A 21,665-nucleotide genomic window follows, 5' to 3' on the forward strand; every position below is an offset into this window, starting at 1 on the left:
AGGAACCCCAGCTAGTCAACTGAGTAAACAAGTAGAACTTAACATGGGTATTTTAAAGAGCCTAGGAGCATCCTGGACTAACCTGATTACAGCAACTTGACAATGTCACAAGTGAAGGCCTTGGCTTGTAGTTAATGTGTGGGTGGCTCCTAGGTTTGGTAATGGAACACCAGACCCTCTGAACTCACCAGCACCTAGTTTCTGCAGCAGTCATGGAATTCTGAGCCAGGTGCAGATAAATTTAAACTTTCAGGTTTTATTGAATTCAGTAAGAAAATTAAATCACTATTGGGTCCTTCTGTGTCAGGTTTAAATATTAACAATGTACAGTGTCCCTCCATTTTCAGCATGCAACTTATTTTTGGCTCAGGTAGATGTTGACAGGGATGAAGTTGGCGGTTTCAGTGTCTGGGTGGGGTACTGTTGGGAGCTGGGAAGCCATGGGGGAAGGGCAGTTTGGAATTGGGAGAATAAGCACAGTGGCTGGAGGATTTTTGATTAGTTATTTTTGTTGATGACAAAAAATAGGGGAAACCCTCCAAGTAATGCAACCTTGCCCAGTTGTCCTGAAAGCTTACAAGGCCAGGTCTGAGATCTATTCACCCACTTTTTTCTTGGATCATCATGGGTTAGAACAGTGGTTTTCAACCTTTTTTCATATGCGGACTCCTAAAAAAAAATCAAATGGAGGTGCAGACTCCTTTGGAAATGTTTGACATAGTCTGTGGACCAACAGGGGTCTGCGGACTACAGGTTGAAAGCCACCGGGTTAGAATGATCAAATGAGTATATTTTAGTGACCAAGGGCCAACAGAATAGTGAAAGATGTCATTAAATAGGATTAATTTGGCAAATAGAGAAACTCAACCCATTAACCCTAAAGTGAGGTTATGGTAAAAACACCCACCACTTTGAAGATATAAAGGGCTTTAAAAACCCCTAACTACAAACAAACTCAATTAGCCTAAAGAGAGACCATCCTGAGCTATTGACTAATCGCTGGTGACAGTGCTGTCCAATTTGAAGTCTGCTGCACACAGCTTCTGCCAGCTCTGTGACCCTCCTGACCTAATTTGGCCAACCTGCTCAGCTGGACATGTTAAGGTGTTGGATTCAGCACTGCCATACACCTTCTGTAGCCATTTACACCTGTGCAAATCGGGTGTAAAATGCTACCGCTGGTGAGAGAGGGAAGTGCTGCCAGGTAACATTTTGTACCCACCTTGCGTCCATGTGACACAGAGGTAAGTGACATCATGCCATGGAGGGTAGTAGAGAATCGGGCCCCATTGTTTGGCCCGTGTCACTGCCAGTCTCATTGTGCAGTCCCACTTCAGTGAAACGTGTCACCACCCCAGCACTGGAGATGGCTCCAGGGCAGATGATGGAAGCAGCCCTGAAATAAAGCCTTACAACATCCCTGGGAGGTGTGCAGTAAGTTGGGGCCCCTCCCACTTCCCAGGTGGGGGAGACAGCCAGATTTTCAAGAGTGACCACTGAGTGGTGGGGGTACCCCTTTTTTGGGGTGCCCCGTTAGAGACAGCTGGGGCCCGGTTTTCAGAAGTGCTGATCACCTGGAGCGCCCCTCGGCCTCAGGTGGAGTTGGGGGTGCTCAGCACCTCTGAAATTCAGGCCCAAGGTGTGTCACGTCAGGTACTGCAGATCGGTGGTTCCTCCTTTCTGCTTGGGCCAAAGCGACTTGCCCAGGAGCCTGGCTGGGGTCGGTAGCAGAGGTTAGACCCGCCTCTTGCCCACAGCCTAGGAGACTGCAGAGGGGTGAGGGATGACTCCCCTTCTTCACGGCTGACTTCCTGTTTCCTGCCGGGCCTGCCTTTCCCAGCCGGCCTGGGAAGGGCTGGGATGGACTAGGCCAGCCGGCACCAGCTTTCCCCAGCCACCGCCCTGAGGTGGGTGCCCCCGGTGGCTTGGCTGACGCTGTGTGCAGGCCCTCGCCTAGGCCAGAGCCAGCATAGCCCCTGCTGGGTGGGGGGGAGAGATGGGAGATGTCCAGGCCTGAGGAGACGATCAAGTGGGTGGGGGGGCTCCCCCGCTGCCCTGAGGAGGAGGCGAGCTCCAGCCCGCCGATCTGAGAACAGAGCTGGGGGGCGTTGCCACAGAAAGGCCTCGTTCCCTTCCCCTCCCTGCCTCGGCGACGGATTTCCCTGGGACACCGAACGCCGAATGGCCGGTGGGTGGTTCTTCGCTGCCTGCTCATGTAACAGCTCCCAGGGCCCCGTTCAGAAACGGGGGCTCGGCATTGGGCTGCTCAGACTGGCTCTGTGCTCTAATGGCGCCGATGTTTTTAACGGCCTTATGAAAAATGCCCGTAGCGCCCCTCCGATCCCTTAACACTCATGCCTCCCCTCGGAGAAGGACTGGGAGCTCTTCCATTGTATGCAGTGTAGTTGCAGCTCTTAGATTGACTTTTGTTTCACCCCTTCTGCATAGACTGTTTCCTCCCCACCCCTTATGTTTAAAACACTAAAGACTCCCTCGGACGTGGGGCCTCTGGGGTGCTCACTCTGCTGCTCCCAAGGGGAGCGGGGAAGGGTCCCTCCAGGTGTGTGTTGGGAGAGCAGAAATCCCATTGATCAGATGTGCGGCATATGCTCTGAAGTCTTTGCCAGTGAAAGTGATCCGGAGACCTACCTGTAACTAATCCCCACTCCGGTTACTGCCCTTTCCCTCATCCCCAGCCCTGCAACACGGCTCAGAGTCCCTTGGGGTGCTGCTGGGCTGGGTGGCCTCAGAAGTCTTGGCTTGGCCCTGGGAAATTATATAGCTGCTGCCTCTGGTCTCTCCCTAGAGGATTCAAAGGCATTCAAGTGCTAGTTTTCCTAGGGTATTGCTGGGTGCTGCTGGCAGAGTTCTGACTCTATTAATGCCCACAGCAGCACAGGGAGCAATTTTTCCACTGTTATTTGAGGGGAAAACGCCTGATCTTTGTTTCTATTATGGTTGGAATTTGAGCCTTGACCTCTGTGCCTCAGCTTTTCCTTATGCATGTGGTTTTATTTCTCTTCTAATACAGATTTGCACTCCTTTTGCAAAGGAGGGGAGGGGATAGCTCAGTAGTTTGAGCATTGGCCTGCTAAATCCAGGCTTGTGAGTTCAGGCCTTGAGGGGGCCACTTAGGGATCTGGGGCAAAAATTGGTCCTGCTAGTGAAGGCAGGGGGCTGGACTTGATGACCTTTCAGGGTCCCTTCTGGTTCTATGAGACAGGTATATCTCCATATATTATCGTCTCTGGATTGTGAGTGCCTGTTGAACATAGTGCAGTGTTGCTGGACTCGCTCTGAAGAGCAGACTGGGAACTGTAGGAGAAATCTGACTGATTATATGTTGGATCAAGATGAGGCACTCGAGTTGCTCGTATTTTTTTTTTAATCAAGAGAGAGGCCAAGATATACAAAAGACTGCCAGACAGTGGATTCCTTTCTCCCCGCATTTATTTATTTATTTTGACTCACTGATCTGTATGTGCCTTTTATGGGAGTAGCTGGGTTAGTCAGTATTTTCGAAGAGTGGTTTTCAACCAGGGGTATGTGTGCCCCTGGGGGTATGCAGAGGTCTTCCGGGGGTACATCAGCTCATCTAGATATTTGCCTAGTTTTACAACAGGCTACAGGAAAAGCACTAGCTAAGTCAGTACAAACTTAAATTGCATACAGACAGTGACTTGTTTATACTCCTCTATATACTATACACTGAAATGTAAGTACAATATTTATATTCCAATTGGTTTATTTTATAATTATAGTAAAAATGAGAAAGTCAGCAATTTTTCAGTAAAGGTGTGGCTGTGACACTTGCATTTTTGTCTGATTTTGTAAGCAAGTAGTTTAAGTGAGGTGTAACTTGGGGGTACGCAAGACAATTCCTGAGAGGGGTACAGTAATCTGGAAAGGTTGAGAGCCACTGTTTTAAAAAACAGTGCAGACCTGTGCGTCCAGGCTGTTGCAAATGTATGCTTCCCCCCCCTCCCCCGAGCCCCTGGCCTCAGATCATAGTCTGACAAATAGCTGATATGGTAGGAAGAATTGGGATGCGTTTCTTGGAATGTTTTCTACAGCCGGCTATGCCATGAGAATGTGAGTGGGGGAGGAAGAGGGCTGGGGCTAGGGAAGGGAAATCTAAACTCTGATGCAAAAACTTGCCTGGTAATTGCTCAAGCAAGAGACTCAAGGGAGAAGGGTTGTTGCTGATTGAATTCTGACTGTGTACTCGGTGCTCTGCTGACCTAGAGAAACTCCTGGTCCCTGCTGCAAGGAGCTTACAATCGAAAGACACGGGCAGCTTGCCTGTAATAGAAGAAAATCCATAGACTGTGAAGGAAGCCCTGTTGGGTATCAGCAAAGGGCTTTGAGGGGTGTTTTATGGTGGGGGTAGTTTAGTCAGTGGACAGACAAGAAGGGGGGAGTTTCAGGTGAAGGGGTGGTTTGGAAGAAGGCACAAAGGGGAGAATGGAAGGGCTAGTTTAATAGAGGCTCTGGGGGAGTGTAGGCAGCATGACTGCTTTTAACAGTCTTGCTGGGAGCTCATCTGACTGTGGATGCTGTAGACTGACAGGCCTTGTCCTTTGCTCTGCCACTGGCTCACTGTAAGACCTTGGGCAAGCCACTTGACGACAGTGTGCCTCAGTTTCCTTATTGCTAAAATGAGGATGATGCCTCCACCTTAGAGGAAGGGAGGTGTATATAAACTGCTAAGTGCTATTATTATTCCTGAGTCTGATGACTTGAGGTGTTGGAATTGGAGTACTGGAGAGAGAGAGAGAGAGCGGAGACTTAGCCGTGACAAACTATCTGTCCTGCTAGAGCAAAGTGTAGTCCTGACACCAGGACACGGGCTCTTCTCCTAAAGTCTAGGGAGGGAAGCTAAAGGAAGCGGATTGACTGGCTGCTGGGGAAAGGAGGTAGTTACTGAGTGCCTGTTAGGTGCCTGGAACTGTTTACTGCTGTCCTGCAGGAGATCAGATCAGTGCCCAGCCCAGTCAGAGAGGCTCTTGCCTCAAAGAGCCCGCGATCTGGATGCAAGATTTGTTTCAGAGTAGCAGCCGTGTTAGTCTGTATCTGCAAAAAGAACAGGAGGACTTGTGGCACCTTAGAGACTAACACATTTATTTGAGCATAAGCTTTCGTGGACTACAGTCCACTTCATCGGATGCATAGAATGGAGCATATAAGAAGTGTAAGTGTGTGTGTGTGTGTATGTACGTATATGTGTGTGTGTGTGTCACACACACACACACAAGATGCCATACGAGCTCTAAGAGGCTAATTAATTAAGATGACCTGTTATCAGCAGGAAAGAAACTTTTGTAGTGATTAATCAAGATGGTCAATTACAGACAGTTGACAAGAGGTGTAAGGATCGTTATCATAAGGAAATAGATTCAAGTTGTGTCATGACTCTGCCATTCCCAGTCTCTCTTCAAGCCAGAGTTAATGGTATCTACTTTGCAAATCAATTCAAGCTCAGCAGTTTCTTGCTGGGGTGTTTTTGAAGTCTTTCTGTTGCAAAATTGCCACCTTCAGGTCTGTTACTGAGTGGCCAGAGAGATTGAAGGGTTCTCCTACTGGCTTTTGAGTGTTATGATTCCTGATGTCAGATTTGTGTCCGTTTATTCTTTTGCGTAGAGACTGTCCAGTTTGGTCAGTGTACATGGCAGAGGGGCAGTGAGTGTGTGGCAAATGAGGACAAGTGAATGCCAACAGGAAGGTGTGTTAGGTAAGCGAGCCGTGTGTGTGGTTTGCAGGGTTTTGTAACAAAGCCAGATGAGGAACTAGTATTGCTAGACCTTGCTGGCCCCATCTCAGTTTGACACTTAAATAATTTCTAGTGTTGTCATGCTTCAGGATCTAAAATCATGAGCCGCCAAAATATTAGGGTCTTACAGAACCTATTAGAAAAAGGGTGTGGTGAAAGGGGCTGTGCTGTCATGTGTCTCTTTCCTCTTGGGTTTATAGGGGAAATCTGGAAAAGCCTCCACTATGTCCAGCCAGGTACGTCCCCATGGTCCAATCCCTTTCAAGGTATGTTGATTTCCAGTGGCAAGGACAGGGATTTTGCATGCTGAAGAGCCCAGTATCAAGGGTGTACATAAAAACGGCCATATTAGGTCAGACCAAAGGTCCATCAAGCCCAGTATCCTGTCCTCTGACACTGGCCAATGGCAGGTGCCCCAAGGGGAATGAATAGACCGATTATCATCAAGTGATCCATCCCCTGTCGCCCAATCCCAGCTTCTGGCAAACAGAGGCTAGGGACACCATCCCTGCCCATCTTGGCTAATAGCCACTGATGGACCTATCCTCCATGAATCTATCTAGCTCCCTAATGAATCCCATTATAGTATTGGCCTTCACAACACCCTCTGACAAGGAGTTCCAGAGGTTGACAGTGCATCGTGTGGAAAAAAATACTTTCTTGTTTGTTTTAAACCTGCTACCTATTGATTTCATTTGGTGGCCCCTGGTTCCTATATTATGAGAAGGGGTAAATAACACTTCCTTATTTACTTTCCCCACACCACTCATGATTTTATAGACCTCTATCATATCGCCCCTCAGTCGCCTCTTTTCCTAGCTGAAAAGTCCCAGTCTTATTAATCTCTCCTCATATGGAAGCCGTTCTATACCCCTAATCATTTTTGTTCCCCTTTTCTGAACCTTTTCCAATTCCAATATATCTTTTTTGAGATGGGGCGACCACATCTGCACGCAGTATTCAAGGTGTGGATGTACCATGGATTTATAGAGAGGCAATATGGTATTTTCTGTCTTCTTATCTGTCCCTTTCTTGATGATTCCCAACATTCTGTTTGCTTTTTTGACTGCCGCTGCACATTGAGTGGATGTTTTCAGAGACCTATCCACAATGACTCCAAGATCTCTTTCCTGAGTGGCAACAGCTAATTTAGACCCCATCAGTGTATACGTATAGTTGGGATTATGTTTTCCAATGTGCATTACTTTGCATTTATCAACATTGAATTTCATCTGACGTTTTGTTGCCCAGTCACCCAGTTTTGTGAGATCCTTTTGTAGCTCTTTGCAGTCTGCCTGGGACTTCACTATCTTGAGTAGTTTTGTATTATCTGCAAATTTTGCTACCTCGCTGTTTACCCCTTTTTCCAGATCGCTTATGAATATGTTGAATAGGAGTGGGCCCAGTACAGATCCCTGGGGGACACCACTATTTCCCTCTCTCCGTTCTGAAAGCTGACCATTTATTTCTACCCTTTGTTTCCCATCTTTTAACCAGTTACCAATCCATGAGAGAACCTTCCCTCTTATTCCATGACCGCTTATTTTGCTTAAGAGCCTTTGGTGAGAGACCTTGTCAAAGGCTTTCTGAAAATCTAAATACACTATATCCACTGGATCTCCTTTGTCCACATGCTTGTTGACTCCCTCAAAGCATTCTAGTAGATTGGTGAGGCGTGATTTCCCTTTACAAAAAAACACGTTGACTATTTTCCAACAAATTATGTTCATCTTTGTGTCTGACAATTTTCTTCTTTACGATAGTTTCAGCCAGTTTGCCTGATACTGAAGTGAGGCTTACTGGCCTGTAGTTGTCAGGGTCACCTCTGGAGCCCTTTTTAAAAATTGGTGTCACATTAGCTATCCTCCAGTCATTTGGCACAGAAGCTGATTTAAATGATAGGTTACAGATGACAGTTAGTAGTCCTGCAATTTCCCATTTGAGTTCCTTCAGAACTCTTGGGTGATACCATCAGTCCTGGAGACTTATTACTGTTTAGTTTATCAATTTGTTCCAAAACCTCCTTTCATGACACCTCAGTCTGGGACAATTCCTCAGATCTGTCACCCAAAAAGAACGGCTGAGGTTTGGGAATCTCCCTCACATCCTCAACAGTAGAGACCGATGCAAAGAATTCATAATGTCTGTGACTAAATATTTGATGGGAAACGTTTTCTTTAGCCTTTATTCCCCCCATGCCCCACAGGAGCAATAATTTATAGCTGACTACACCTCTGAATGGTTTGTCTCAGGTAAACACCTTGACTTCCCAGGGAGCGTAGTGAAGAGAACACAACCTACAAGCGGATGTCTAGGAAGCTGGCATAACCTCTTTCTGTTCCAGTAGCGAGCTGGTTTGAATTGATGTGACTGGGCTGCCAGTGTCTAGTTAGACTAATACACGGAAGTCAAGGATGCTCAGCTTTACCCAACTGATTTTTTTTTTCCTGGGTTCTCACTGTGCAGCTCTTAACTGGAGAGCTGAAAATATTTGGGGAATAATGGAGGAAAAAGCTTCAGCTGAATTGGTGCCCATGTGCTGATGAGAAGGCGGTGTTCAGGGATTAGATCTGGGGGTTGGGAGCCAAGTCTCCTGGATTCTTTTCCCAACTTTGCCACAGATTTGTTGCAGGACTGGGCACCTGGCTCTCTGTGCCGCCTTATCCCAATTTTGCAGGTGGGGTAAATCTGGGGGTGGATGCGAGATCCATTAACTTTGGTAATAGCTTTGAGATCCTTGGACTGTAAAGTGCTATATCGGTTATTGCTTTTCCTAGTTTTGTGAGAACAGCTCTCTGGTGTAGCATGGCTTTGTCGAGGCACTCCCCTTTACAGTCAAGCACTGTCGCAGTTACTGGGAAAGGATTTTAGCTCAGTACAGTTCTGAAGCTTTGAAAGGGCTTTTAGTCTGGGTGTTTCATTTACTTCTCTGGGAGGGCAGGCACCGAAATTTAACATCTGGGAAACGGGAAGATTTTTTTCCTCCACATGCCAGAATTGTTGTTTTTTTATGTTTGTTTGTTTTTTTATTCTTTAAGTTCAAACAGGAGTAAAAAATAATTGATTGAATCCCTACCCCACCACAGAGGCTGTAGGAGGAGTTTCAGGTTCTTGGGTTCTCTGGCAAATACCTATCCTTCCATCACCTTACACTCCCGGGGACGGGAAATGCCTGTTTGCATTCCGATGTTCACAGGAGTGGTCATCATACAAGTTCTTTTTTTCCCACTGTCAAAAACAGGCATTGAGCAGAATCTCTAGAATGGGAGTTCAGCCCCTCCTTTCACGTATTTAAAGAGGTGTGGCTGAGAGTGGCAGTTGTAAAAGGAGCTGGTGGTCAGGACTCCTGGGTTCTAGTGCTGACTTGATGCATTTTACTGGTTAGTTAATCTCTGTCTGTCTCCTGTAAAAGGGGGACAGAAATACAAGGTGTTCAAAATCCTGCCAAGTTGCATGTGCTTTAAGTGCAAGGTGATGGTGTTAATGTGTTTTTGACGTCAGGGCTTCAAAAAACCTGTTTCCCGCAGGGGAGGGAGAAGTTTCCTCTGGCAAGTGAAGGGACCTGCGTAATGCAGCACTTTTTAAAAGGAGTTTTAACCCTCTTGGTTGTGAAGATATTTTTTCCGAATGTGAGTAGAAACTTGCACCGATTCAGTGTCGCCTCCCTGAGCCAGCAGCCCTGTCTGCTGCGCAGATCTTTGCCAGCTGCTTCAGAGTGAAATTAACACCACTCTGGTCACTTTCACTGCTGTATAGAGCATAAGAACATACATAAGAACAGCCATATTGGGTCAGACCAAAGGTCCCTCAAGCCCAGTATCCTGTCCTCTGACAGTGGCCAATGGCAGGTGCCCAAGGGGAATGAACAGACAGATTATCATCAAGTGATCCATGCCCTCTCACCCAATCCCAGCTTTGGCATCCAGAGCTGGGGACACCATTCCTGCCCATCCTGGCTAATAGCCATTGATGGACCTATCTTCCATGAATCTATCTAGCTCCCTAATGAATCCCGTTATACTATTGGCCTTCACAACACCCTCTGACAAGGAGTTCCAGAGGTTGACAGTGCGTTGTGTGGAAAAAATACTTTCTTGTGTTTGTTTTAAACCTGCTGCCTATTGATTTCATTTGGTGGCCCCTGGTTCCTATATTATGAGAAGGGGTAAATAACACTTCCTTATTTACTTTCTCTACACCACTCATGATTTTATAGACCTCTATCATATCGCCCCTCAGTCGCCTCTTTTCCAAGCTGAAAAGTCCCAGTCTCATTAATCTCCCCTCATACGGAAGCCGTTCCATACCCCTAATCATTTTTGTTGCCCTTTTCTGAACCTTTTCCAATTCCAGTACATCTTTTTTGGGATGGGGCGACCACATCTGCACGCAGTATTCCAGGTGTGGGTGTACCATGGATTTTTTCTTCTTTACGATAGTTTCAACAAATTTGCCCGATACTGAAGTGAGGCTTACTGGCCTGTAGTTGCCAGGGTCACCTCTGGAGCCCTTTTTAAAAATTGGCATCACATTAGTTATCCAGTCGTTTGGTACAGAATCTGATTTAAATGATAGGTTACAGATGGCAGTTAGTAGTCCTGCAATTTCACATTTGAGTTCCTTCAGAACTCTTGGGTGATACCATCAGTCCTGGAGACTTATTACTGTTTAATTTATCAGTTTGTTCCAAAACCTCCTCTAATGACACCTCAATTTGGCACAATTCCTCAGATCTGTCACCCAAAAAGAACTGCTGAGGTTTGGGAATCTCCCTCACATCCTCAACAGTGAAGACTGATGCAAAGAATTCATTTAGTTTTTCTGCAATGGCCTTATCTTTGAATGCTCCTTTAGCATTTCAATCGTCCAGCGGGCCCACTGGTTGTTTAGCAGCTTCCTGCTTCTGATGTATTTAAAAAAACGTTTGCTATTACTTTTGGAGTCTTTGGCTAACTGTTCTTCAAATTCTTTTTTGGTCTTTCTAATTATATTTTTACACATCATTTGCCAGAGTTTATGCTCTTTTGTATTTTCCTCATTAGGATTTATCTTCCACTTTTTAAAGGCTGCCTTTTTGCCTCTCACTGCTTTTTACTTTGTTGTTTAGCCACAGTGGCTTTTTTTTGGTTCTCTTACTATGTTTTTTAATAGGGGTATACATTTAAATTGAGTCTCTATTATGGTATCGTTAAAAAGTTTCTACGCAGCTTGCAGGGATTTTACTTTTGGTGCTGTACCTTTTAAAATTCTTTTTCACTAACCTCATTTTTTTTGTAGTTCCTCTTTCTGAGATTAAATGCTACAGTGTTGGGCCGCTGTGGAGTTTTCCCTGCCACAGGGATGTTCATAATATAATTAAATTTGTCAGTACAGACGCTCCCCGGGTTACGCAAACCTGACTTACACAAATCCGCACTTATGGAAAAAGTTCCGTAAGCTAGAAAGTTGTTGTGGTTTTTTTTTGCATAATGGTCGGGTATGCGTTCCTGACTTAGGCAAAATTCAAGTTACGGAAGGTGTTCCAGAACGGAACGCTTGTGTAAGTCGGGGAGCGTCCGTATTACCAAGCGGACTAGCTATATTCACCTCTTGGACCTGATCCTGTGTTCCACCTAGGACTAAATTAAGAATTGACTCTCCTCTTGTGGGTTCCAGGACCAGCTTCTCCAAGAAACTGTCATTTAAGGTGTCAAGAAACTTTATCTGAACATCGCTTCCTGAGGTGATATGTACCCAGTCAATATGGGGATAGATGAAATCCCCCATTATTATTATTGAGGTTTTTTTATTTTAATGGCCTCTCTAATCTCCCTGAGCATTTCAGAGTCACTAACACCATCCTGGTCAGGTGGTGTGTAATATAGCCCTCCTGCTATATTCTTGTTTTTCAAACATGAAATTACTATCCATAGAGATTCTGTAGTACAATTTAGTTCATTTAAGATTTTTACTTCATTTGATTCTACGCTGGTAGGCAGAAGCCATGCTCTCAAGAATCGTGTCAGTTCCATGCAGCTGGTGGAGCTGGGTGCAGCAGTGGAGGCAGGCATGGGAACTGATCACAGGGGTGGACCATCCGAATAATGGAGACAGGAGATGGGGATAGAGTAGTGTAGCCCTAGAAGGGGTCACTTCTTTTCAGCATCCAGAACTTACTGCTTGGAGGCTCTTTCATATTGTCTATGGGTAGCACTGTAGCAGAAAATGCAACTCCCACTGAATACTTACAGCCCTCTGTTCTTCAGAACTCTCTACAAACATTCATCTACTAGTCCCTAGCAGCCCTGTGGGATAGGCAAGTATTATCGCAATGTTACGCATGGGAAATATGGGACACAGAGTGGCTAAGTGACACCGACAAGATCCCAGGGGTTGCTGGTGTCAGAGCTTGGGTTAGAAGTTGGGCATTCCTGGCTCCCAGCTCTTTGATCAGACCTCTGCCTGCACAGCGCTCCGTTATGCAGGAGCCATACTCAAACTCCCAGCCAGGGCTGCTCTTCTGACAGGAGAGGGAAGCAGGGGCCAGCTGCCAGCGAGGGAGAGAAATGGAATGTATGTGGGAGAGGTGAGGAGACTGACACAAGTGAAAGCAAGATCAAGTCAGTTAACCTCCTCCAGATGTAAAAGCGGCCGAGACAATCAATGGAAATGCTGTGCATCGGAGGCGTGATGCCAGAGAAGTCAGAAACCGGGAATGTTGGGTGTCGGGCTCTGCAAAGCAGGCAGGGTGGGAGTGTAGATCTGATCCTAATACATCAAACATCAGCGATGTTTTCAGGACCGCTCCTTGACCTCAGAATTACAGTGAAGAAGGGTGATATTTTTTGGTTTTTATTTTCAATTAAAGTGGGAGTTTACTTTCCACTGAGGCAATGCAGAGCACGCACGCCCCCTAGTGTTAAGTTCCTTTATTTCAGAGGAGTAAAACAGAAGCAGGAATTCTGCTTTCTGGAGGATTTTTAAAGACTGTGACCAGCCTCTTGGGCCACAGCTAAAAATGCTGTTCTAAAGTGGATCCCTTCATAGCTATATCGCTGAGAGCTGGAAGGATGCCCTGGGTGCTGGGGACAGTTCACACTCTTATTTTCAGGGTGGGAAGGATTTTGGCTTTAGCGCTAAAATCTGGTGTGGCCAAGCGTAAAGTCACTAGATCAGGAGGCAGAGCAGTGGCTGGCAGATCCTTCTCAGAAGGGTGTACATGGGTATGCTTCCAGTAACTCCTGTTCTTCCAGCAGAAATCTAGTTCTCGCAATCCACAGGGAGAAATGTACAGGTCTTTGTAGCTAATGACAGACAGTTGCACACTTCACTGCTCATGTTGACCGAGCTCTGTGCCTTGTTCAACCTTTTAAGTGCAAATGTAGGTCGGGGTGGAGGTGGGGCTGGCCAGAGTGTGAGGGGTCTGGCTGGAGATTGGGGCCAAGAGCCCAGGAGGGCAGGATAGCTGCATGGGGAGCGGGTAAGGGTCTGTTTGGAGCCACCTGGCTGGAACGGGGAGAAGGGCCTTGTGTGGGTATACAGCTCAGCCTACATTCTAGTAAGCTGCTGCCTGTGATGTGTAAATAGCAGCAAGAGGGTGCCAGAGAGCTTCCTCTGCTGGCATCACAAAATGGGCAGTTTATGGGTTAATTTCAGGCTCTTTTAGTTTCTGCCGAAATCAGCAGGGCTCTGCCTGGTGCTCCCTTGAACGTTCTCCGATGTTCTACCATCGCTCAGGGGCGGTTTTCGGAAGTTGTCGTGTTACAGATGTATGAATGGAGAAATGCCATCAAGGTGAGCGTAGGGCCTTGCTTTGCTTGGCCAAAAATACCGAAACCAATTCAGAGCTAGCACTGCAGGTGCAAGGCCGCGTACCCTGGGCCAGGTATTGCTGGTGTATTTAGCCATGGAGCATTGTAGAGCTGGAAGGTCAAGAGAAAAATCCAGATGTGCTTTACAACTCCCTGAGCGAAGGTGGATTGGAGGCAGCAATTGCAGCACTAGAGGCGATTAAACAAACATGACAGTGACTCTGTGGGATGAGGGGATGGGCTTGTGGTTAAAGCCATGGCCCCAGAACACTGGAGAGCTGGGTTCTCTTCCTGGCCTTTCCACAGACTTTCTGTGGGATATCCCTGGGTCTCCACCACTTGGTTCCTTGTGCGGTCACTTACTCTGTGCCAAGGGGAGGTAAAATGGTCCCAAATCCAAATTCTCTACTCACACCCTGGTGTTGTTTTTATATTTGCTGTGCACAGATGTGAATGGCAACACAAGGTGCCAGGCAGTGGGGAATTTGGGTCACCTGTCCAAGTTTCCCGTCTTTAAAGCAGGGGTGATGATAGGCGTTTGCATGTTTCAGTACCGAGTGCCACTGAAAGGCTTGTGACTAATTCAATAAAATGCCTCTCTCATGTAATGCCATTGTCTTCCATGGAATTACACAGAGAGGGCCCATTATACGCTTCCTGTAGCAGCACTCTGTCTTCCACCCAAGGACGATTAAGGCTCGGTCTGTGAAAGATGGTTGCAGTGGACCCTGGAAGAATGTGCCCGAAGTTTGGTTTCAATGTCAAGTTTATGTTGGGCCACATTCATCAATCTTATTGAAGGTTCATGGGCTGGGACTGCCTTATGGTTTGGGGCACAAACCACATGTGTGAAATTCAGAGGCTTTATCTGTCCCAGTGAGTCCTTAGTTTCATTGTAAAGAAATCTGGTCTTGATTTTCAACACTGCTCCTGGATAGCTTTCTTTTCTGTCACATTAAAAAATAAGTAATTTGCAGGGAGGTTGCTGATAGTGGAAGGCTTATCTGAGTTTCACCAGAACTGCATATAGACTCATAGACTTTAAGGTCAGAAGGGACCATTATGATCATCTAGTCTGACCTCCTGCACAATGCAGGCCACAGAATCTCACCCACCCACTTCAATAACAAACCCCTAACCTATGTCTGAGTTACTGAAGTTGACTGCTCTCGTTGTCTAGTGTGGATCTTAGCTGGAGCTGCTGTTAGGAGGAGGAAGAGATGGATCCTTTCCTCCATCAACAGAATGGATCGGGCCATGTAAAAACAAATTCATGTTACACTCCTGTTCCAGGGACACAGACAACTTGAAATCCAGTCCACTATGCAAAAGTAACATAATTTCAGGCACTGCATTTCCCCCCAAACTCCGCCCCTTGCCTCAAAATGACATTTTTTTCCTTTTAAAAAAAAAAAGAGGGGAGTTTCTCTTCTGGTCATTGTAGGACAGATTCACAATCAGCAGGTGAAACTGACTAGCCAGAAGGTAAAATGGGTCAAACACAAAGTGTTCGTTTGTCCGTCCGCCCGCCCGTCCGTCCTAAGTGGCATGAGATATGTAACAATAATATCCCCAAAAAATCCAGAGATTGATTTAGTTGGGATTGGTCCTGCTTTGAGCAGGGGGGTTGGACTAGATGACCTTCCAACCCTGATCTTCTATGATTCTTTGAGTTGTCTTCGCTGTGTTCCTCCCAAAGCAGCTCTGCTGAGGTTTTTGAGGCCAGCCTTTGCTGCAGCTTTCCTCCATTCCATCTAAACTCTTACGTATAGGTCTGGTTTTGAAAACCTGCATCCATGCTGTGTTTGTTTCCTACTCTGGAAATCCACCGGCGAACCTTGCACAGCCTGGCTTTGGGCAACAACCTGGCAGTACCAGATCCGCCTAGAGGCATGCCATGACTGAAATTTACTCAGGAAGCGAGCTCGGTTTACAGCCTTCATGGAGAAGTTTATAAATCACAAAAAAAGGGAGCAGGGGAAGAGAATTTCAATTGGAAATTTATTTTAAAATACCTCGATGGCACGAGAAGTCAGGTGGTGCCTATAAGCACCAGTGAGGTTATGCAGCCTCGTGTTCGTATGTAAACTGTCTCTGTGAGAGAAGGCTGAAGTGGGATGGAAGAGAAGGTGCTTTTTACATTTCCTCCTAGCTGAACTTTACCTACACACAGAGAGACGCTGGCTTAGTAGCTGCTGTGACTAGTGAGGGCCCAACCGCCCCTCTACCTGCTGTCGGGGGACAGGGGTGGATCTTTGCAGGGGCCAGAGGGCAATAATCCCACTGATTGGCTGTAGGGCATATGATCTGAAGTCGGGGGCAGGGAAGATGCCACCAGAGTGTGTTGGTTGCCTCCCTGTTCTAACATCTCTGAGTCTGGAGCTGCTGGGAGGGCGCTGCCCCCAGGTGCTGCTGGAAATGGGGGGCTGTTGGGATAAAGGTGCCCCCAAAGCACTAGCCTCTAGGGAGTATGGGGGCAAGGGATTCAGCTATCCCTTGTGCTCCTCACTGCTGAGTCTTGGTGGAAAGGGTTTGAGGGGAAGGATTGCCTTGTGGTTCAAATACTGGCTGGGAGTGGGAATTCCTGGCTGCACCAGGGACTCCTGTGTGACCTCATGCAAGTTTGTTAAATTCTGTCTCTCAGCTCAGGGGTAAACCTGCTGCCAGGGCCTCATGCGGCTCCACTCCAGAGGTTTGTGAAATGGGTTGAGTTGAGCTGGCAATGCTCCATAAAGGAGGAGGAGGAATAGTCTCTGACCCATTGTAAAGGTGGGGATGGATCTGCATCTCCATTGGTACAGCCAGGGAAACGGAGCCACAGAGGGGGGGTTAATGGCCTGTTTCTTGGTGGTGCTGAGATCCCTGCAGCTTCCTGTTGAGTGGGCCGAGGGATAGCTCAGCGCCTCGGAGGCATGGAACGGGAGTGGCTTGCCCAAAGATCACACAGGGAACCAGCGGCAGAGGTAGGAACAGAACCCGGGTCTCCTGACTCCCAGCCCAGTGCCCTGGCCACATGCTGCCCCCTGTTGTTCATCATTTGTTTTCTCTTTCGCTATAACTGCAGTTCCTGTGCTGACTTTGGTATTCAGGGGGTTCTGTGGGAGGAGGGGAAAAGGAGGATTTAGAGAGCCTCTCTCTGCTGACCTGATGTGAAACCAAGCAAATGACCAGACACTGAAGTAAGTCACTATGGGCTTGGGCTCGCAACCCTGACTCATGTGAGTCAGCCTTACTTATTCCAGGAGTCCTCCTGAATTCAGTGGGACTACTCAGGTGAGAAAGGGACTTGGAAAATTGGCCTCCAGTACAAGTTATCAATCAATGAACAGGGAGTTTGGGCCACAGGCGTTGGATTGGGGCCCCTCTCCAGTTCTGCGTTCCTCTAAGGTCATTAGTTACCCCCTTACCCTGTGGTTCAGAGCTTTAGGAATTCTGCACGTTGTAAAGAAACGGGGCGGGGGGGCGGTTCCAAGAGCTGCATTGAAACAAGGGTTTCCCTTTCCTTCATACCAGCGCATGCACTGTCCATGCATCTCTGTCTTAATCATTGCTCTGCTTAACAGGAAGGAATGTGTGATCCCTGCAGCACTGCACAGCTTTGACCATAAGTGTTTGTGGGGTGGGGTGGGTGGGTGGCGGGGTGGGGTGAGGTGAATATACTTAAGCGCTGTCATAGTATTAACCAGGAGGACTATTTTGTCTTCCCTCCACAGCCTGGAAGTGTCTCCTAAGGTAGAAACCAGCTCAGATGCACCTTCTCACTTTTCCCCTTGGTCCCCTGTTCAGTGTCCTCCTGCTGGTATAGTCCATCCTGCTCGCATGCTAAGCACTAACCTTTTAACTGCTACTGAAGAAAGCCAGTTTGGATGCCTGTCCCCTACCAACCCATTCCTCCACTCCCTGCACAGCAACCCTTTCTTTGAGGACCTCCTTGCTGACCAGGTACTAAACTCTCCTTCCCCTACTCACTTTTTCTCTAGTTTCCAGTCTGGGTCGCATGCTACCAAAGAGGTCGTTGGGCACCTTTATTCCTCTGAGGATTACAATCCCTCTGCCTCCATAGGACTTAACAAACCACAGCAGGAGTCTTCAACCCAAAGCGCTGGCGCCCCTATTCCAGAAGCCACTCCCACATCCCAAGGACTCCGCTCTCCTCAAGAACAGACTCCTGCTGCTCCTCCCGTCTTTGACTGGGATGACACCTTTGATGCCTTTGCAACGAGTAGACTCAAACCAGAAATTCGGGAGGAAAGCCTTTTGGCTTCTGTAGTTATGGAGGGCATGGCCTGCGTCGATGATCCAAGTCCAACAGAAAGCCCAGCTGAACTGGTTCAGGAAAACAAGTCTGAGATAGCTAATGATGAAGTGTCTCTAGGTCCAGGGTCCTGGGCAGATGTCACGATCTTAAAAGGAATGGAAGCAAACTTACTGAAGACAGCGCAGGAAGCTACACTGAGAGAAGATGGTGTGTTGGGTCATTTGCCTTTAAGTTCTCTGTTGGAGAGTGAGAAAACTAGCACCACTCCACCTTTGTCAGCCTGGTCTGCAGTGGGAGCTTTGGGGAAGGAGGAGGATGCAGCAGCACTGACTACTCAAAATAGCGCCAGAGCGAAATGGGACAGAGAAATGGTGCATGTAGAAAAACCGACTGTAGCATACAATGAGGAGGAGCCCAGCAGTGCAGGGGAAGACGAATGGACGACCACAGGCACAGAAACAATTGGTGGTCTATCGGAAAGTGACCGAACCGTCGCCGAGAAGGAACCCGAGGTTCAGGAGAGCAGGTTCAGGCCATGTCCACCTTCCGATGAGGGCATCTTCGAAGAGGAAAGCAGCCCTGTGAGTGCCCCCGATCTATTGACAAAAAGCAGTTTAGTCTTGCAGAAACCCAGTGAGGCCCTTCCTGGGAATAACGCTGCCCTACCATCGTTGGTGTCAAACCTGGAAGCAGCAGAGAAGCTGTCAGCTGTAGTCGACATCGGTGATGGTCAGGATTCTAGTAACACAGAGGGGATGATTGATATAAAGCCACCCGGAGGTGGGCTTCAGATTACTGCACAAGTGGAGGCAGATGAAGCCAGCATGAATCTAGGTTCTGACTTTCAGGAGAAACCCGTCCCCTCTGCTGCATGGACTGAGACCCCAGAGAGAGAGGAGGAGAGCAGCGGGGCAGCTGGTTTGGAGATGACCACGGGGGCACCGCCGCCAAAGCCGCGGAGATGGTTCACTCCCGGGGATTTCAGAGAGGAAGGTGATGAGGCCAATTTGGAGAGGCGGAGGAGCCAGCAAGGCAACGAATATCCGCGTGAAAGTGAGGAGGGCCCAGAGGTGGCAATTCACCTGCACTATACCCCTGTAAGCGGCGAGAACGTTTCCCCAGTGGCTCCCAGCCCACCTGCGCTGGGAGCAGTGATAATTGAAGCAAAAGCGAGGTATGTCCCTTCGGTCGCTGGAGCCGCTGATTCCGCCACAGAGGACTGGGTGGCTAATTTGAAGGCAAGAGCTAATGAGTTCACAGAACGGGACACCTCTTCTGGGGAAAACCTGCTAGAGATAAATGAGGAGACTGGGGCTGAGCAGTTCGAGACTTGCCCTTCGAAATTCTCACTAGACGGATTAGGCCTGCCAGATGCTGAAGAAGACGCAAACAAATTGGAAATGGTAAAGCCAGGCTTCCCTCCCCAGTCACAAAAGCTCACCGAGCGATGCTCCAGCACCGGGTGGGGCTTGTCGGAAACTGCACCGGCGTTCCCAGAGAGGAACGAAATACTCCCTGAGCAACTGATTCCTTCAGAGCCCGATACTCCCCGAGATCCAGAATCCAGCCAATCGGTGCTGTTCTGCACGGCTGTGGAGGAGCAGCGGCCAGCTATGCCCTACCCAAGCCCCAGCCCAGCTAACCAGCTTGAAAGGTCAGCTCTGCAAGAGCATCCCTCGCAGCCAAGGCCTAAATCGGGACAGGGAGATAAGCAGGGCCACCCTAGCAAAGCACCAGCCCAGCCAGCTGAATGGGAGCCTCAAACCCCAGCAGCGTTAGTGAGCCCGACCAGGGCGTCGGAGCAGGGTGGCTATTCAGCTGACAGGCCCGAGCCATTGTCAAGTCAGCGGCTTAGCCGGTCAGCAGATCGAGTGATAGACTTCAAACAGGCTGACTTCTGGAGGCCAGTGAGTGGGGAGGAGAGCAGAGAGCAGGATAACATTTCAACCCTGGGCAACCCTTTCGCCCCCAGAGTCAGCCCCTCTTCCCCAAACAATCCCTTCGTGGAAAAGCCACCAGATGTGCTCCCGATTCAGGCCACATCACCTGAAATGCCTGGTCAGGGAGGCTTAAACTTCAAAGACCTTCATGAGGAAGCTGCTCCACATGGCTTCCAGCCTGCTAACCTCCCAGGGGACCAGCTAGTTGAGCTTCCTTTCTTGCATGGCAACCAGCCCTTGGCCTCCTCCACACCTTCCCTTGTGGCCGCGACTAACCCCCAGCAGTTCAATTTCCCTTCCCCCATCGTGTGCCCTACAACTGTTGGGGTGCCTGCAGTGACCAGCCGGGCAGCAGCCCAGTCCTCCTGCCCTTTGCTGCAGACCGGTGGCATGAAAGTCTCAACGCTCACGGTTTTGCCCAAGGAGACACAGCCGGCTGAGAAGCCCTCTTTCCATCAGACAAGCAGGTGAGCACTCCGGGGGAGGCGAAGGGTGTGTCCCTGAGGGAAAATAGCCCCCTTCTTCCCTTCCACTCTTGGGCCTTTAGGTAGCACCTGCAGATAGGGCATCCATTGGCCAAAGTTGTCAAGTAATTCATGCAGCAAAGGAAACTGCCTGAGCCTGCCGCTGTTCTCCCGCCCCGTCCCCCAGATCTTTATCCATTTCCAAAGTGAAGTGTGCTAATCCCATTTTCAAATAAAACCCTATAGGCCCCTGAGAGTTTCATTGGATTGACTTAAATCCTCAGCTCTATCGGACTGGGATTGGGAGTCTCCATGGCCGTCCTGTGCTTGCTCAGAGCTAGTGGTGCAAATGTTCCCCAGATTTGCCCCAGTTAAAAATTGAGCCCCCGCAGAACTGTGAAGGCTGTTGGTGCTCAATGTGTTGCACTAACTTCAGCTCCCCACAAAGTTTCCCTTGTCCTCCATGCACTGCTCTTGCAAAATACGCACCTTCTTATATGTGTCTGGCAAGGGGGAGTCCCCAAACTTCTGCCCATTAACGCTTCATGGCATGTTAGCAGCTGTTTCTTCCTCATTCATTCAGCTTTGGTTTCTTCCTTTGTTTCTTTCTTTTTTTTGTAGTGGCCTTCAGGTACTAAACTTCTCTTCTCTCCCTAGCGAAAGCATAACTGCAGCTGAGACCAGCCTCTTCTGAGGAATCCTGGTGGTAGACAGACGAACAGACTTTGGCCCTGAAATATTTGGGGGTGTGGGGAGTATCGAGAGAAGGTCTAGTCCAGTCCTAACCACGGGTCAGAGTTTTTTTTAACTTGTAGAAGCCGAGGGAGATTCTGGAGATAGAGGTGTGTTCTGTGGCTGATCCTGTTTTCCCGGCGCACTTTCGTGCCGCTTGACTGGGAGAAGAAGAAGGGAACGTTATATGGATCTGTCTCTACTCATAGCACATCAATTCTGCTCCCAGGTTTGAGGTGCCTGTTGATTTCAGGGTGAACTGTGAGGACCCATCTGAGAGCTGTCTTAGGCCCTGATGGATCGTCTTTACTTCTGCTACACCCGGGCAAACATAGTTCTAAGGGGCTGGTAGGGATTTCAACAGCCCAAGAATCCCTTTCCAGCTCATGATGGGGTGCAGTAGAATTCCCTTTACCTTTTAGGCCGTGTACTGTAGTCCTTTCACATGCAAAGCTCTCCTTGACTTCAGTGGGAGGTCTGCATGCTAAATGACCTCAGGATCAGTCCATTATTTTTCCATTTAATGGCTCCACGTTGGCCAGAGCCTTGGATCGTGCTGTCTTTAACTGAATTATTCATGCTCTAACAGGTAAACTGGCTCAAAACCTGCAGGTAAAAAAATCATTGTGTACAGATAAGTGCTACTGGGCTTCATGGAAAGAGATGTGTCCTGCAAATTCAAAGAGAGTAATGCTAGGCAACAGGCAGTGT

At 48.2% G+C, this 21,665-nt stretch overlaps 1 protein-coding gene across 5 annotated transcripts in view; it reads left to right on the forward strand.

The window, feature by feature from the left end:
- Positions 1-21,665, forward strand: part of RAB11FIP5 (RAB11 family interacting protein 5) — a 101,762-nt gene that overhangs the window by 67,177 nt on the left and 12,920 nt on the right. Inside the window, exons 4-5 of one of the 5 annotated variants that reach the window (XM_045018130.1) lie at positions 17,274-17,292; positions 17,541-17,727. The exons of 1 other annotated variant lie outside the window; for it this stretch is intronic. In XM_045018130.1, coding sequence (XP_044874065.1) covers positions 17,274-17,292; positions 17,541-17,597 — 76 coding nt within the window. In that variant the 3' untranslated portion in view covers positions 17,598-17,727. Of the gene's footprint in view, positions 1-5,693; positions 5,732-17,273; positions 17,293-17,540; positions 20,226-21,665 lie in introns of those variants that run through there. 3 more of the 5 variants (XM_045018127.1, XM_045018128.1, XM_045018126.1) reach the window with 3 other exon arrangements.

The sequence above is a fragment of the Mauremys mutica genome, chromosome 5 (assembly GCF_020497125.1).
Source record: "Mauremys mutica isolate MM-2020 ecotype Southern chromosome 5, ASM2049712v1, whole genome shotgun sequence".
NCBI lineage: Eukaryota > Metazoa > Chordata > Testudines > Geoemydidae > Mauremys > Mauremys mutica.